This window comes from Epinephelus lanceolatus, chromosome 4, assembly GCF_041903045.1.
Source record: "Epinephelus lanceolatus isolate andai-2023 chromosome 4, ASM4190304v1, whole genome shotgun sequence".
NCBI classification, from domain to species: Eukaryota; Metazoa; Chordata; class Actinopteri; order Perciformes; family Serranidae; genus Epinephelus; species Epinephelus lanceolatus.
Genome location: NC_135737.1, coordinates 38,928,601 through 38,944,475, shown reverse-complemented (window position 1 = coordinate 38,944,475; position 15,875 = coordinate 38,928,601). Strand labels below are relative to the sequence as shown.

Below are 15,875 nucleotides of genomic sequence, written 5' to 3'. Positions count from 1 at the left end.
CAGACTGGTTCAAGATGATAGAAAGGCAACAGTAACTCAAATAACCACTGGTTCCAACCAAGGTCTACAGAAGACCATCTCTGAACCAACAACACGTCCAACCTTGAAGCAGATGGGCTACAGCAGCAGAAGACCACACCAGGTGCCACTCCTGTCAGCTAACAACAGGAAACTGAGGCTACAGTTCACACAGGCTCACCAAAACTGGACAATAGAAGATTGGAGATAAGTTGCCTGGTCTGATGAGTCTGGATCAGAATTTGGCATAAACAACATGAAAGCATGGATCCATCCTGCCTTGTATCAACGGTTCAGGCTGCTGCTGGTGGTGTGATGGTGTGGGGGAGATTTTCTTGGCACACTTTGGGCCCCTTAGTACCAACTGAGCATGGTTTAAACACCACAGCCTACCTGAGTATTGTTGCTGACCGTGTCCATCCCTTTATGAGCACAGTGTACCCATCTTCTGATGGCTACTTCCAGCAGGATAACGCACCACATCACAAAGCTCAAATCATCTCAAATTGGTTTCTTGAACATGACAATGAGTTCACTCTACTCCAACGGCCTCCACAGTCACCAGATCTCAGTCCAATAGAGCACCTTATCATGGATGTGCAGCCGACAAATCTGCAGCAACTGTGTGATGCTATCATGTCAATATGGACCAAAATTTCTGGGGAATGTTTCCAGCACCTTGTTGAATCTATGCCATGAAGAATTAAGGCAGTTCTGAAGGCAAAAGGGGTCCAACCTGGTATTTGCAAGGTGTACCTAATAAAGCGGCTAGTGAGTGTAAGTCCTGTTAGAGGAACAAATGCCTGACACCTGTTTTTATTCCAAAATGCCTCTGAAAGGCTGCAAAACCATAAAATTGTATTTGGTGATGAGTTGCAGTCTGCTACAGTGGAAATCATTGGAGCAGACTGCACAGAGATTCTATTCAGCGTGTGTTTGACAGCCCAAACAATAATGCAGGACACTTGTTTCTCTATTCTTCCTTTCTCCATTTTTGCAAACAAACACACCAACACATTCACAGACATGCACATGCACTTTAATCACAGAGTGATAGTATAATATTATCCCATATACGTTGGACTATGTTGCAAGAAGGGTGAAAACTGTGTGCAGCCTGAGTGCAAGATGTCAACTGAAATGTAATATTCATTTTAAGGCACAAACAACCCTCCGACTCAGCTGTTACTAACCTTCCATTAACATTACAAAATGTACAATGTTTAAAAAGGAAAACACAAAAAACATCATGGTTAAAGCAGGCAGTTCTTAAACTTGGTACAATGTGGCCTGAAATGTATGCTGACATCTCGAGGGTTAATCTGTAATTTAGTGTTTCTAAAGCACATCTTCAGAGTCCCAGGGCGTCTTTCTTCACGTTGAAACCCAACAGAGTATTTCCAGCTTCCACACACTCTGTCACACTTGGTACTGGAAAAACAAACACACAAAACAAGTTAACAGCAGAGTGAATGTGAGCAAACAGCTGATTTTAACCAGCACACACTGTTAAAAACAAACGATTATTCTGGTTATTACCATTCTGAGCACGGAGCCATGACACAGCCTTCATGGCCAGAAGCTCCCACTCATCCTGAGCATCCATCTTGGAGCCATGAAGCCAGATCAGAGCCAGAATGGTGGCCCACACTTCCTGGTTCACCTAATTCACCAAATCAAAGACAAAACAGATGCGTACTTCAACATGATCACAGATATGGACAAAGCCTTTAATAAACAGGTGGAAGTCATACCCAGTTTCTCAGTCCAGTCATATTTCATTGGATATTTAATCTAATTACTGAACAGCCCTGAAATCATCACCATCACTCTCATATCTCCAGATCATAAAGAACATAGCTGCTATGATTTTTATTGGTGTTTTTGCAGTTTGACCACCACCATGCTGTGGTCTGTATCTTAGCTTTCCTTTTATAATTATACATACTGTATAACCTTGTTTTTCGGGGTCTCTCTAAGTTGAATTATTTCCATTAAATATTTAACTTTCATTTGTCTTTTTTTTCTCAAATAAGTGCCATCATTATACAGCATGGCATGAAATCTGCTCCAATTATCAATATGTGTTATTATTTTTGGAAGTGACTCACTCCTGAAGGTTTTGTGTTCTCCACCTCCTTGCTGGTCTTTCCCAGTGCAGCAGCCAGAGCTGGATCCTGCTCCCAGCAGCCAGACGCCTTCTGGAGGGAGACCAGTTGCAGGAAAGGGTCTCTGGGTGGCTGTGCGGGCCTGATGACTGTAATCCCTCGAGCACCACAAGGAGCTGAGGAAAACAATCAAGGTGCAAAGATAAAATGATCCAATTCATTAATTCTGCTGCTGCTCATTTTAAGTTTGCATGTTTTCTTTATTTGTCCAAATCATGCCTTTGTTTTCATATGGTGTTGTGTCGGTATGCTGGGTGCCCTAATGCTTGAGTGCTCTGACTCTCTCTCTGATGTGCTGTATGTTGGAGCTAGATCAAATAAAGGATTCATAACTGAGGCCTAATTTTTATACAAATAACATTCATAGTGGTTTACATAAATGGTTTTATTGTATTTCCCTCTTTGTTGGGCAACAGTCTTGTGTGAAAGGAATTAAAGGCTTGTCCCATTTTGACGCCTGTCCCAGATATAGGCCTGTTGATTTCAGTGATTTTAGCAAATAATAGCCCGGGCTATTGATTGAAGTTTTACGGTACCTTCATCACCACACGCCCCTGTCCAATCATCATCTTCATAGTCATTTTCTTCTTCTAGTTCCAAACTCTTTTGATTTGCTGTCTCAGAAGAAATGCACTCTTGCAAGAGCAAAATCATGCCAAAATATTTAATAATTCTGATAAACAACAATCAGTTTCCTAATTCCTTATTACCACAAACAAAACAGATACCTCTGAGTCTCTTGCCATCCTCCATCTTCATTTTCATTTTCATATTCTAGTCCCATACCAGTATACATGTGTAACACATACATGTGTACTGCTGACACAAAACAGATAGGCCTACCTTCATATGCCTCTTCACATGCACCCAAATCTCCACAGCAAATATAATCTGTAGTTTCAGCAGAAATGCACTGTTACAAAAGAAATTAATCCATTTCCTTATTTCACATTAAATTTTGCAGCACACTGAACTGAAGCTGAATCTTGTTGCCATGAGTGACTCTGTGTCTGACTCTGGTTTGCTTCACTTGTACACTGCTATGACCCTGAATAGATTCATCAGGCTCACACCCTCAGTCTGAAGTGGAAGTAACTGTGCATATGTGAGCAGTTGTCATTTGAATGAATGGGCTGCCATGTCGACATACATTCACTATCCATTGTTCACTATAGCTCCATGGATAATGGGTTTTAGGAAAAGCACAAGCACTGGTCTGTATAGAAAAAAACTAATCAATACATGTTGTCAAGTCTATAAAACGTGTGTATTACTGACACAAAACAGACCTACCGTCATATGCCTCTTCACATTCACCATAGCTAAATCCATCAATATTTTCACAGTCATCAGCTGTTGTATCAGGAGAAATGTATATACTGTTATAATAGCAAAATCGTACCAAATTATTTAAGAGTGCTATTCAAAGTTAATCAGTGTCTTTATTTCACATTAAATTTTGCAGTGCACCTGTACACTGCTACGACCCTGACTAGATTCAACAGTGTCACACCCTTGGTCTCAGCGGTAATACAGTTATAACTCACCAATTTACTGTACACCACTACAGATATTAATTACATCTAATGGAGCTCAGGACACAACCTGAACACACCTGCTGAACCCCAAATTATTTCATAATGACCTCATTTGTTTTTCTATTCAGTGAATGTGGAAATACACCAGTGTGTGTTTCAAAAGCAAATGAATCATTTACTTACCAGAATTGTAATAAGACATGTTGTCATCAAAGAGCGCACATTCTTTTACTGGAATAAAAAGAGAGCAGGATAATTAGTGAAGGTCATTAGCTGGGGCAAAAATATCAAACAGACTAAGATATCCAGTTATAAAACACAAAGCCAACAGAGTCACATCAACACATGACAGTCGCATCGCATGTCTGTTTTTTGCGATTGTTGCCAGAAACATTATGATTTATGACAGTAATACATTTCCCGATTAAATGAAGGAGAAGACATGATGTGCTTTAAAACATGAAGATGTTTTGTTTTTCTGCCATACTTGTGCAAAAGTACCATTTATAAAACTGAGGCTATCATTGTTGCTAGGTAGATTAGGACACATCCCCTGCTGACCAGACCAGGACACTCTGCCTACTCACTGAGTGACACATGTTGTCAGTTTGACTCAATTCTCCTCCTGTCCTTGGTGGATGGTGGCTGTTTAACAGTGTTGCCGTGCATGAATGTCTCACCGACCTCTGGTAACAATAAAAAACTTGCACTAAAATTGGCCAAGTTATATATGCATGACCCACAGCGTTAAGCCTGGGCCACACTGCCTGCATCATGGAAATATATTTATTTATTTTCAGCTCCTGTGTTAATAGGTTAGAGCAGCCACACTCGTGCAGCGTTGAGATTCAAAGTTTCGCCTGTTTTTGTCCATCCAATTGTCTGTCCTACCTTTCACGTATTTATGACAATACTAAAGACCAGACTCCACAAGGCTGTAGATCTGGAACCTGAGATGATTCATCCCATTGTGTTGGACACCCACGATGCAATCACAAAGTTATTCAAAAAGGGATATGACCATAATTTATTCTGCCCTGGGCTGGAATGTGTATTCGCTGAGTTGAGATGCACCTACTGGATCCTAAGAGGCAGAGAGGCCATCGGTACCAGTTCAGTTGCCCTCAGTGTTGCAAGTGGCAAACCACTCTTGAAGTTCCCAAGATGGCAGACTTGCCAGCAGCTATTTCTGACTTGATAAGCCACCATTTTACTCAACTGGAGTAGACTGCTTCGGGCCCTGTACCATCCTGATTTGACGACGCCACAAGAAGCACTGAGGGACAGTGTACAAGTGCATCACCACACCATGCGTGCATTTGGATCTGTTGGAAGACATGGATACTGATCTTTTTCTCCTGTCCCTTGGACATTTCATCTCACGACATGGGAAAGTGCTTAAGCTTCTGTCTGACAGAGGGACAAACTTCGGTTGAGGTGAAAGAGAGCTGCATGAGGCAGTGAATGACTCTCTATAGGCAGCTTGCAGAGCAGGAGACCACCTTCCGTTTCAACCCACCTAACTCAATGCACTTCAGAGAAGTGTGACAAAGAGCAGTAACACTGTGAAAGTTGCTGTCAGTAGTTTTGGGAGACCAAATGGCAACAGAAACTGTTCTATGCACTGGGATATGTGTCACCTGACCTGGTAAATCTGGCACCAATTACAAAAAATATCCTACAGGTGGGCAGTTCTGACACATCAATTCTGCGGGCCATATATGCTGCTGGGGATGCAACTGGAAATTGTAGATGGAGGCGGAGACAAATACTTGTGGATAATTTCAAGGTCACCTTGGTCAGGACTTACTTACTTGACCTGCAAGGGCAAAATAAGTGGAAGGGGGATGAGGAAGACTTAGCAGTTGGTCAAGTGGTTCTTAATATTCCCCAGCATCCTCGAGCACCCTGGCCTGGAGGAGGAGTATCAAGATCTTTCCTGTAGATGATGGACGCGTCTGATCAGCAGCCAGCAGCGGTTCATTTCTCCTCCATAACTTGGTGGATGGTGGCTTTTCAACAGTGTTGCAGTGCATGAATGCCTACCCCACCTCTGGTTACACTACTCATTCCTCTATCAGTAAAAGACGATTGCAGCATCAGACACCTCGGCCTGAGTTATTTTCACACAACATAGGTGCTCTAGGTGCCTACCATACTCTCTCACTGGAGCAATATTTAAAGGTTTACAGCAGGTAGCCTTCCCTATAACACAAGTGGTCCTTTGAGACATATTGAGTACTGAAGATAATGGAGCCGTAAGTACAGATGTTGGAGCTGATCCACAAATGGTGTGCCAAAGACCTCCCAGGGAAATTAGACCTCCAAGTATCCAGGAGGTAACCTTCCCTCCATCACAATAATAGATATGTCAGTCAGACAAAAGATATACCGTGCTGACCTGGGAAAAAGCCATAGTCTTAAACATGCAGCATGCACACTGTGGTTGAAGTGTACAGGTTCCTTGTAACTTTTTTAGTTCTTGGAAGAAAACACTCACATCCTGTTGGAACATTTCTGCGCACCAGAGGTCCTTGAATCGCTTTGCCAGTGCCTTTATTGACAGCAATGAAGGCAGTGAAGACACTGCTCACTCCTGATTGGACACTATGCTCCACCACTTTCTTCTTCACTCCTTCATTTTGCTGTCTTGTACGCCTTGTCTCCCCCATCTCCAGGGAGCGAATCAGAGTCCGAGCAGCCAACCTGTGGACTGTTAATCTGTAGGCAGGAGAGAGGAGTAAACACACTGGAATTTTCCTTTCATTAGTATGAATGCAAAATAGTGATCTTTGTTTATCCAATCCTGTTTAAGGTCTACAAGCACATTAAACAACTTTTCAATATGTGGGAAATAATGGTAAATTTAAGATAGTTACTGCGACAACAAGACCATGAGCACTACACAGCTGTGCTTTTAGCTAAATGCTAATGTCAGCATGCTAACATGCTCACAATGAATAATCCCATATTCAGAGAAAAATGGACAAAGATATGATGGCAAAGGTTGCACACACACACACACACACACACACACACACACACACGTACCAATAGCTCAGTCTACCTCTGTAACTTCTATCTCTCTAGAACTGGAAGTACTGGCCAAGTTTGAGGCTAATATTAAATCTTAATGAGCATTTTGAATAATAATCATTATTAGGGAGTGGTTTTACTGTGCTACTTCTCTTTTAGGTTACATTATAAATACAATATTTCATAAAAAAAAGACCTTGTAGGCACAAATGCAGGTAATGTTGGGCACATTAATGCATATATAAATTGCACTACCCTTTGTATCCACTTCAATTTACACATACCACCAAAACAAAGTCTGTATTGTAAAGTCAGCATCTAATTTAAAGTGCTTCTGCTGTCTGACCAAAACCCAGTTTTACCCAGTGTCCTCCGCAGGTTTGAGATTGAAGTGGAGCTGGCTCTTAGATGGATGACCTGCCAGGCTGTACTTCACCGTCACACAGCCCTCTGCTGCTCTGAAGATTCTTGAAATGAGGTGGCTCTAGAGAGAAATTAAACTTTACTGTGTCATGAAGTGGTAGACTGTTTTAAGATGTAATTTGTTTTTAAAAAAAACAAAAAACTTCTGTATTATGTTCATATGGTCCAGCTGGGAGAGTACTGTCAGACACTCTCTCTGATTCACTTTAAATGAAGAATAAGAGAGGTACGAGGTGGTGCTGCTCCTACCTTTACAGTAAGCTGGGCGTAAATTAGTGACCTTTGACCCTGGAAAAGTGCTGTGATTGGTGGAGAGAGAACAGTGACAGCGACTCCCTTTGGCACATCCCACTTGACTGAGATGTCTGCCACAGCTGGTTGCAGAGCAAATCGCAGCGACTGCATCACCTGATGAGTAAGAACAGATTAGAAAAACGTTTTAAAAAGAACTGAGTTTTTACTTACCCATCCACATGGCAACACACATTTAATTGAGGTTTTTTTTTGTTTTATTGATTAATTTGAAAGCTTTATTATATTTTCTGTCTTACTTTGGGCTGCATCCTGTCAGTCCCTGTGATGAACTGAGCGTGACCTCCTCCTTCCTTGGCCAACCCGTTGATAAGAGCAGAGCTGGCCCCTTCCCCAATCCCGAAAGAGAAGCACCTACAATACAGGAGTTTTCTTTAAGTACACAGAGCATTATAACATGGGACGTATACTCAGAGTTTTGTGGGTGGTTGATGGGTTTTGTGTTTTTGTATTTTCACCTGTGGGAACCTGAATTCTTCTTCACCAGATTGATGACTTCTTTGGTGTTCCCCACCTCTCCGTCAGTAAAGACAAATAGCTACAGAGGAGAGTTTACATGTCACTCTAAGTTACATCACACCTACAAACATGAAGCATGTGTCATCCAACTCATTCTCTGAAAGCTATGTTAGATTGTTGTTACAGTAACACAAGTGGTTTTGAAGATAAAGTGTAAAGAACAAGGTGTGGTAAGAATGAATCTCAAACAAACAAACACACCTGCTAGTTCAGGATTGTACATGTAAAGCCAAAAGACAGAATACAAGGAACTTCTGAATGAATGGTATGGTGTTGTTACCGTCAAGATATATTTGTACAACCTGTTTAATGTGTGTGTGTGTGTGTGTGTTTGTGTGTGAGTGTGTGTGTGTGTGTGTAATACTTGTCTAGGTTGATTGGGAATGCAGGGCTGGCTGTAAATATCTTTGAGGGGCCTCAGGATCTCTGTTCCTCCCAGGTTAGCCGTCATTTCCCCAACTTTCTTCAGAGCCTCTTCCATGGTCTCCTGGCTGTACTCCACACTCTTACTGCCACCAGTAAACACATATATGTATGAGCATTAACACCAAAGGCAGGAACAAATTTGTTGGACTGAGTGACATGACAGACAGGCTTACGGGAAGATGTGTTCATGGCTGGACCCGAAACTGTAGATGTTGAAATAGCAGCCCATTGGTAAGCTCTTCACCAGGAGCAGCAGAGTATCCTTTAGGGAAGAGAGAAAAGATAGTGATGGCTGCTGTGTGAGAGAGACACTGAATGATTTAATGATAGAAATAGCAAGAATAGCAGCCTGCTATCGTGGCATCACGTGACACGCCTCCAAGATGGCAGCATGTCTGATGTCTCTGTTCAGTGTTTGTCCTTACTAGTACTTTTGTTGGATTTTTACTGTTTTTTATTGCATTTTTGGGCCTTCTGGCAGTGTTTTGTTTTTTTGCCGACTTTTTGCTCTGAGGACTGTGGCCAGTTTCTCCTGTTTTTGGGAACCGTGTGCTTGCTGTGGGCTGCTGCTTTATCTCTGTGCTTTCGGCTGTGGCTGGTTTGGTCATCCAGCTTCTTTGCAGTGAGGCTTGCCTTCACCCCAGATCTGCTTCAGCATCCTGGAAATTGAACTAGATTTTTAGTGGCCTTGGCTTTCTCCATCTACCCGAGGTGTGTTTGCTCAGCATTGTTGTTCCCTGGGGCCTAGCCATCCAGCTCTGAGGCCTACTGCTGCATCCTTGGCCCTGTCCATCCAGCTCTAAGGCCTTCTGCTGCTGTTGTTCCCTGGGCCCTGTCCATACAGCTCTGAGGCCTACTGCTGCTGCTGCACCCTGGGGCCTAGCCATCCAGCTCTGAGGCCCACTGCTGCTGCTGCACCCTGGGGGCCTAGCCATCCAGCTCTGAGGCCTACTGCTGCTGCTGCACCCTGAGGGCCTAGCCATCCAGCTCTGAGGCCTACTGCTGCTGCTGCACCCTGGGGCCTAGCCATCCAGCTCTGAGGCCTACTGCTGCTGATGCACCCTGGGCCCTGTCCATCCAGCTCTGAGGCCTACTGCTGCTGCTGCTGCTCCCTGGGGCCTAGCCATTCAGCTCTGAGGCCTACGGCTGCTGCTGCACCCTAGGGCCTACCCATCCAGCTCTGAGGCCCACTGCTGCTGCTGCACCCTGGGGCCTAGCCATCCAGCTCTGAGGCCTACTGCTGCTGCTGCACCCTGGGGGCCTAGCCATCCAGCTCTGAGGCCTACTGCTGCTGCTGCACCCTGGGGCCTACCCATCCAGCTCTGAGGCCTACTGCTGCTGATGCACCCTGGGCCCTGTCCATCCAGCTCTGAGGCCTACTGCTGCTGCTGCTGCTCCCTGGGGCCTAGCCATTCAGCTCTGAGGCCTACGGCTGCTGCTGCACCCTAGGGCCTACCCATCCAGCTCTGAGGCCCACTGCTGCTGCTGCACCCTGGGGCCTAGCCATCCAGCTCTGAGGCCTACTCCTGCTGCTGCACTCTGGGGGTCTAGCCATCCAGCTTTGAGGCCTACTGCTGCTGCTGCTCCCTGGGGCCTAGCCATTCAGCTCTGAGGCCTACTGCTGCTGCTGTTCCCTGGGCCCTGTCCATCCAGCTCTGAGGCCTACTGCTGCTGCCGCACCCTGGGGCCTAGCCATCCAGCTCTGAGGCCTACTCCTGCTGCTGCACCCTGGGGGTCTAGCCATCCAGCTTTGAGGCCTACTGCTGCTGCTGCACCCTGGGGGCCTAACCATCCAGCCCTAAGGCCTACTGCTGCTGCTGCACCCTGGGGCCTACCCATCCAGCTCTGAGGCCTACTGCTGCTGCTGCACCCTGGGGCCTACCCATCCAGCTTTGAGGCCTACTGCTGCTGCTGCACCCTGGGGGCCTAACCATCCAGCCCTAAGGCCTGCTGCTGCTGCACCCTGGGGCCTACCCATCCAGCCCTAAGGCCTACTGATGCTGCTGCTTCCTGGGGTCTAGCCATCAGCCCAGGGGCCCACTGCTGCTGCTGAACACTGGGCCTGTTCTTCTCCACATAGAGAATTAGTTAATCAATTAATTGATTAATTAATTGATTAACTGATTAAGTCCTGTTCTTTCGTCGTCCCTCTGCAAATTGTTTGCACAAGAGGTACTGTATTTGCCCCTCGCAATTGTCTACAATTGTCTCCCTTCCCATCATGGCTTCTCCAAATGGTCAGTGGGTTTTGGCTACACTGCTCCTGGTAATGAGTAGCTGTCCCACTCTTAACCCAACCTGCCTTGAATGTAGTCATTTTAATAATTTTTTGCATTTGTCATGCACTGTGTCTCTCACTGAGTTGGAGGATAAACCTGTGAATTGTGGTCTTATGTATGGAAGACTACAAGTAAAATCGACTAATTTTACTATGTTACAAATGATCAGTGCCTCTCTTGATCCCTCCCATGCATACTCCCTGTCTGGTGTATTGAGGAATAAGTCACGTGTGCTGGTTATTTTGCTTCTTTTGCTTTCGGGTAACATTGAATCTAATCCTGGTCCCTTGACTTGCTCTAACCTGCTCACTCCTGCTGACTTTAAAGTCAGAAATGGTCTTGGTTTTATGCATATGAACATCAGAAGTTTGGTACCTAAAATTGATTTAGTTCGTGGGTCTTAACTTCAGATCCTGATGTTCTGGTTTTATCTGAAACATGGCTAAAAAAATCAGTCTCTGAGACTTCTATCAGTATAATCGATTACAATCTGTTTCGTGTTGATCGTTCAAGTAAGGGAGGCGGAGTCGTGATTTATGTTAACTCCAATTTCAATGTTAATGTGATTAAATCCTTCTCTATGTCCAGCCCTCCCACTGCTGAAGAGACTCCAGGTTTTTATGGTTTTGCTTTTGAACATGCTTCTACTGCTTCTGTCCTTATGGCTTTAAAAGCAATTGACCCTAAGAAGTCTCCAGGCACAAATGGCTTGGATCCCTATTTATTAAGACTCTCAGCAGAACTCATAGCTGAACCCCTGGCTAATATTTTCAAGTTATCCCTGTCCACTAATTCTATCCCTAAATCTTGGAAGGAGGCATATGTTTTGCCCACTTTTAAAGGGGGGGGGGGTCCCTCTGACCTGAACAACTATTGGCCTATTTCAAAACTCTCAGTGGTTGCTAAAATGGAATGGAATCCCTGGTGAATGACCAGCTAAAGGAGTTTTTATTAGAAAGCGGTCAACTTAGCTCTGTTCAGTCTGGTTTTAGATCAGGTCATAGCACTATAACTGCTGCCTCCAAGGTGCTGAATGACATAATTCAGGGTCTTGATAATAATAAACACTGTGCAGCAGTGCCCCAAGGGTCTATTCTGGGGCCTATCTTGTTCACGATTTATATAAACAACATTGGCACAGATATACAAAATTCTGATTCATCTAACTTTCATCTGTATGCAGATGACACAATTGTTTATTCTTGTGACTCCTCTCTGTCTTGCGCTTTTCAGCACCTCCAAAAATTGTTTAGCTTGATTCAGGCTGATTTTAAAAATCTTAAACCGGTTTTAAATCCTAGTAAAACAAAAGTCATGCATTTCTCTTGATCCCACTCCCAGCCTCCTGTTCCTCACATTTTCACCACTGATGGAAAGTGCATAGAACAGGTTGCTTCCTATAAATATCTTGGAGTCTGGCTTGATTCTAAACTTACTTTTTCTATTCATTTGGATAATCTTGCCAAAAAACTCAGGATTAAACTAGAATTTTACTTTAGAAACAAGCAGTGCTTTAATCTCACTGCCAAAAAGAGACTTGTCATGGCTTCCTTTCTTCCCATGATTGATCATGGTGATGTTCTTTATATGCATACCTCTGCTGCATCCCTTAAGGCTATAGACACAGTCTATCATGGTGTCTTGCGTTTTATTTTGAATACCAAATCTCTCACCCATCATTGTTTCTTATATGAGGGGTCTGGTCTGATATCACTAAACTATCGCAGATGGCTCCATTGGCATATTTTTATCTACAAAGCCATCTTAGGGCTACTCCCTGGCTATTTGAACCGCCTCCTCAATTGTTCTACTAGTGGGTACAGCCTGCGCTCTCAGGACTTTTTGTTGTTCTCGGTCCCTCGCGCCTTCACTGAATTTGGGAAGACCGCTTTTAGTTACTATGCCCCTTGGTCCTGGAATCAGCTCCAGAAAATGCTAAAATTGGCTGACCTTGTTTCCTTGGGTGATTTTAAATGTTTGTTACAGTCTGTAAAAACAGAAGTCTGTAGCTGCTTTCTTTGAATTTGATGTGTACTGTATGTACTTTATGTATCTATGTATTGTTGTGTTTATGTTTTATGTTTTATGGTGTATTGTTGTAACTTTGGTTTGCTGCCTTCTTGGCCAGGGCTCCCTTGTAAAAGAGATGTCAATCTCAATGGGACTCACCTGGTTAAATAAAGGATAAATAAATAAATAAAAATAAATAAATGATGAATACCTTGGCACTCTCCATACATGCCCCCGACATACTGCCAGATCGATCCAATAAGAGCACAAACTCTCCACATGGGGCGACTGAAGACATCACAGCCTGGGGGAACTCAGGGTACAGGCTCAGCATCACTACAGGATCACCCATCAGAGTGCCTGAAACATGAAGAAGACACTGACAAGTGATCACAAATCTGGCTTTAAACATTTATTACAACATGTGTAACTCATCAGTTGGATGATGAAGACAATTAAATTATTTGCAAAGTCACACCTTTCACTAATTTGCACTCACCAGGCTTGGCAGACGCCTGTCCTGCCTCCACCACAGCAGTGGGCTGGTGGGCATCTTTGTAATAAATCAGCAGTTCAACATCTCTGTCAAACTTGTGTCCTGCAGCCAACTTGACCTGCAGTTCACAAAACACACTCAGAAATATAATCAAAGTCATATACATCTTGTTCTCAGTACTGAGGAACAATCACACACAGCAGACACATCAGCACTGTACCTACCGTGGCCTGGGTTTGCTCTGTGTTGAGGTACTGGAGAGGATCCAGGGAACAGCTGGACTCTACTTTAGAGACTGGACGAGGAGAGGACAGTCGGGCAGAGAAAGACAGACTGTAGGGCACCAGAGAGGCTGGAACAGAGGTCACCTGGACACTGGCACCTTCACTACCTGTGAACAAGATCAGATATGTTTGAAATCATGTAATTAAAGAGGCATTACACACTCCCTGAGGTAGGCTAGCAGCATTAAAAACCTTTCCTAAGGGTCCAGACTGGATATGTGTTAGTTGAAACCCACTCTCCCGCGCCAAAGTGAGTGGCCTTAACCTGAGCCTATTTATTGTCACCTGTATACTGTTGGGCATGTGTCTGTTATATAAAAACACTCTGTGCGGATAGGTGTGGTGTTCACTAAGCCGAAGGTGCTGGCTGGTTTTCCTACCCTCAGGTTGGTAGCGAGGGTTGAGCACAGCAGGCAGACAAAACCTCAGCCCGTCATCAGCCTGCACAGCCAGCTCAGTGATGTATTCCAGCCTGATGGAGGCGCTCTCTCCTGGAGGCAGGCTGCCCACACTCAGAGAGAATATATCTGGACTCTGCTCACTCTCCTCCAACAGGAAGGCCTGCTGACCGGAGCTCAGTGCATCATCATACTCCTCACGAGCCTGGAATACAGACGACACGTGAGCAACATTCTCTGTGTTTTTAAGCTCCATTGTGACTTAGTCTCTACTGTCCAGCTCACCTTCTGTTTCTCCTTCACCTCAGCTACAATCTCTTTTTGTCCAATCTTAGCACTGAAATGACAGACAGCAGCATCTCCAGGCAGAGGGAAGACAAATACTGCCTCTATTGGTTTGTCCTCCTTGTTCTCATAGTTCAGAGTGGAGACCACTGTAGCCACATGGTCCCTCACCTCCACCTCCACCTCAATGCTCTTTAGAGGAACTGACATAGAAACAGGAAACACTTTTAGCCACATACTAGAGCTGAACCTGTAAGCCAAGGAGATAGTTAGAGATGCCTCCGTCTCACAGTGTGTAAAGCAGGATGCAATTATGTGCCTAATAGTCTTTACAGCTATCATAAGCTTCTGCAGTTGAAGTTTACATGAGCACAAAAAACAGTTATGGAGGAACAACTCTGTACCTGCTTCCTTCCTGGATGTTATCAGACCACAGTAGTTCATCATTGTACCTGCACAACAATCAACAAGGGCATCTGAGGACTTCCTGCTGTAGTGATGAATCGTAATGACAATTACTCTACATTTTGAATGTTCTTCAACATTTAAAATACCTTTTTGTAACGAATAAATATATTAATTGTCGTCTATTATAGATACTTTCACATGAATGTCACCATAAATCCATGGTTATAACCATGCTAAAACCACAGGACTGAATGAGACTGAAAAACTATAAAAAGTATGAAAATCCCAACACAGTTTATAAATTTACTGCACAAAACACCAAAATAACATCTAAATACATAAAAATAATCATCATCATATCATTATTATTATTTTTAATATATTATCATTGTATAATACAGATGAGTAACTTATTTCCAGTTAATCTAGCCTATTACATTCCACATATTTCCTGTAATCATCATCTGTATCAATCTGTACACACTCTAATTAATAAATTGAATTTCATCTGCATCTCTGCTCCGCCCTTCCTGGTTCAATCTCCGTCATCATGTTTTCAACTGATTTGTTATTATAAGTAGAATTAGACAGCCATTGGCGTCATGGCTACTAAGTGGAGAAAAAAATAGAAATAAACATATCTAATTTCGATGAGAAATTTAAAGTAGAAACAAGCTAATGAGCTGTTAAAGGTAACTAACCTTTTTCTTTGTCATATTTTTGTGGCATCACAATATTCCATCAAAGCTCATATGCAAATTCAAACCCACTGTGACAACAGTATCAGTCAGTAACAAGTTTTCTGTTAAGTATATTGCATTGTAGCTCATAGCAGTGGTTTGTTTCTGCTAACCACAGTATTTAAATGAACACACAGCAGATGTACACCTACCTCAATATGGACAGATGTATATGCGTCCGGTTAACTGCAGATCGCTCTTGTAAATATGTGGAGGGAACTCGTAGATTTATAAAGCAGAGAGATATAAACAGACAGATGCAACAGTACAAGTCACGCCTACCGGGTATGCTCGATTTAAACAAAAGAGCGCACCGGGTGGGTGGAGCTTGATCTTGATGTTGGATTCCTGTTTATTCCAAAATGATCACAAGCAGTCTGCACAAAGTTTCCATACATGTGTTCTGCAGCCTGCACAAAAATGCAAGACACTTCTTTCTCTTTGCAAACAAGCACACCAACACACTCACAAACACACACCTGCAATATCAGCAAAGTATAATACCTCATATGTGTTGGACTATGTTGCAAGACAT

At 43.6% G+C, this 15,875-nt stretch overlaps 1 protein-coding gene across 2 annotated transcripts; it reads right to left on the bottom strand.

Annotated features, from left to right (window-relative positions):
• Nucleotides 1-975: 975 nt before the first annotated feature.
• On the bottom strand, nt 976-15,622 carry LOC117259999 (von Willebrand factor A domain-containing protein 5A-like). 2 transcript variants are annotated; one of them, XM_078167252.1, is made up of 21 exons: nt 15,493-15,622; nt 14,597-14,644; nt 14,193-14,395; nt 13,890-14,112; nt 13,450-13,616; nt 13,229-13,343; nt 12,941-13,089; nt 8,614-8,702; nt 8,379-8,523; nt 7,954-8,033; nt 7,735-7,849; nt 7,433-7,591; nt 7,123-7,244; nt 6,225-6,445; nt 3,908-3,955; nt 3,480-3,539; nt 3,030-3,077; nt 2,723-2,821; nt 2,130-2,302; nt 1,558-1,681; nt 976-1,449 (listed from the first exon to the last, which is right to left on the bottom strand). In XM_078167252.1, the coding sequence occupies exons 2-21, from the start codon at nt 14,637-14,639 to the stop codon at nt 1,370-1,372; spliced, it is 2,463 nt and encodes an 820-aa protein (XP_078023378.1). In that variant the 5' UTR covers nt 14,640-14,644; nt 15,493-15,622; the 3' UTR covers nt 976-1,369. The 2 variants fall into 2 exon arrangements, with proteins under 2 accessions (XP_078023378.1, XP_078023379.1); XM_078167253.1 differs by having other exon boundaries at nt 14,597-14,682; nt 15,493-15,538.
• Between the last annotated feature and the right edge of the window lie 253 nt (nt 15,623-15,875).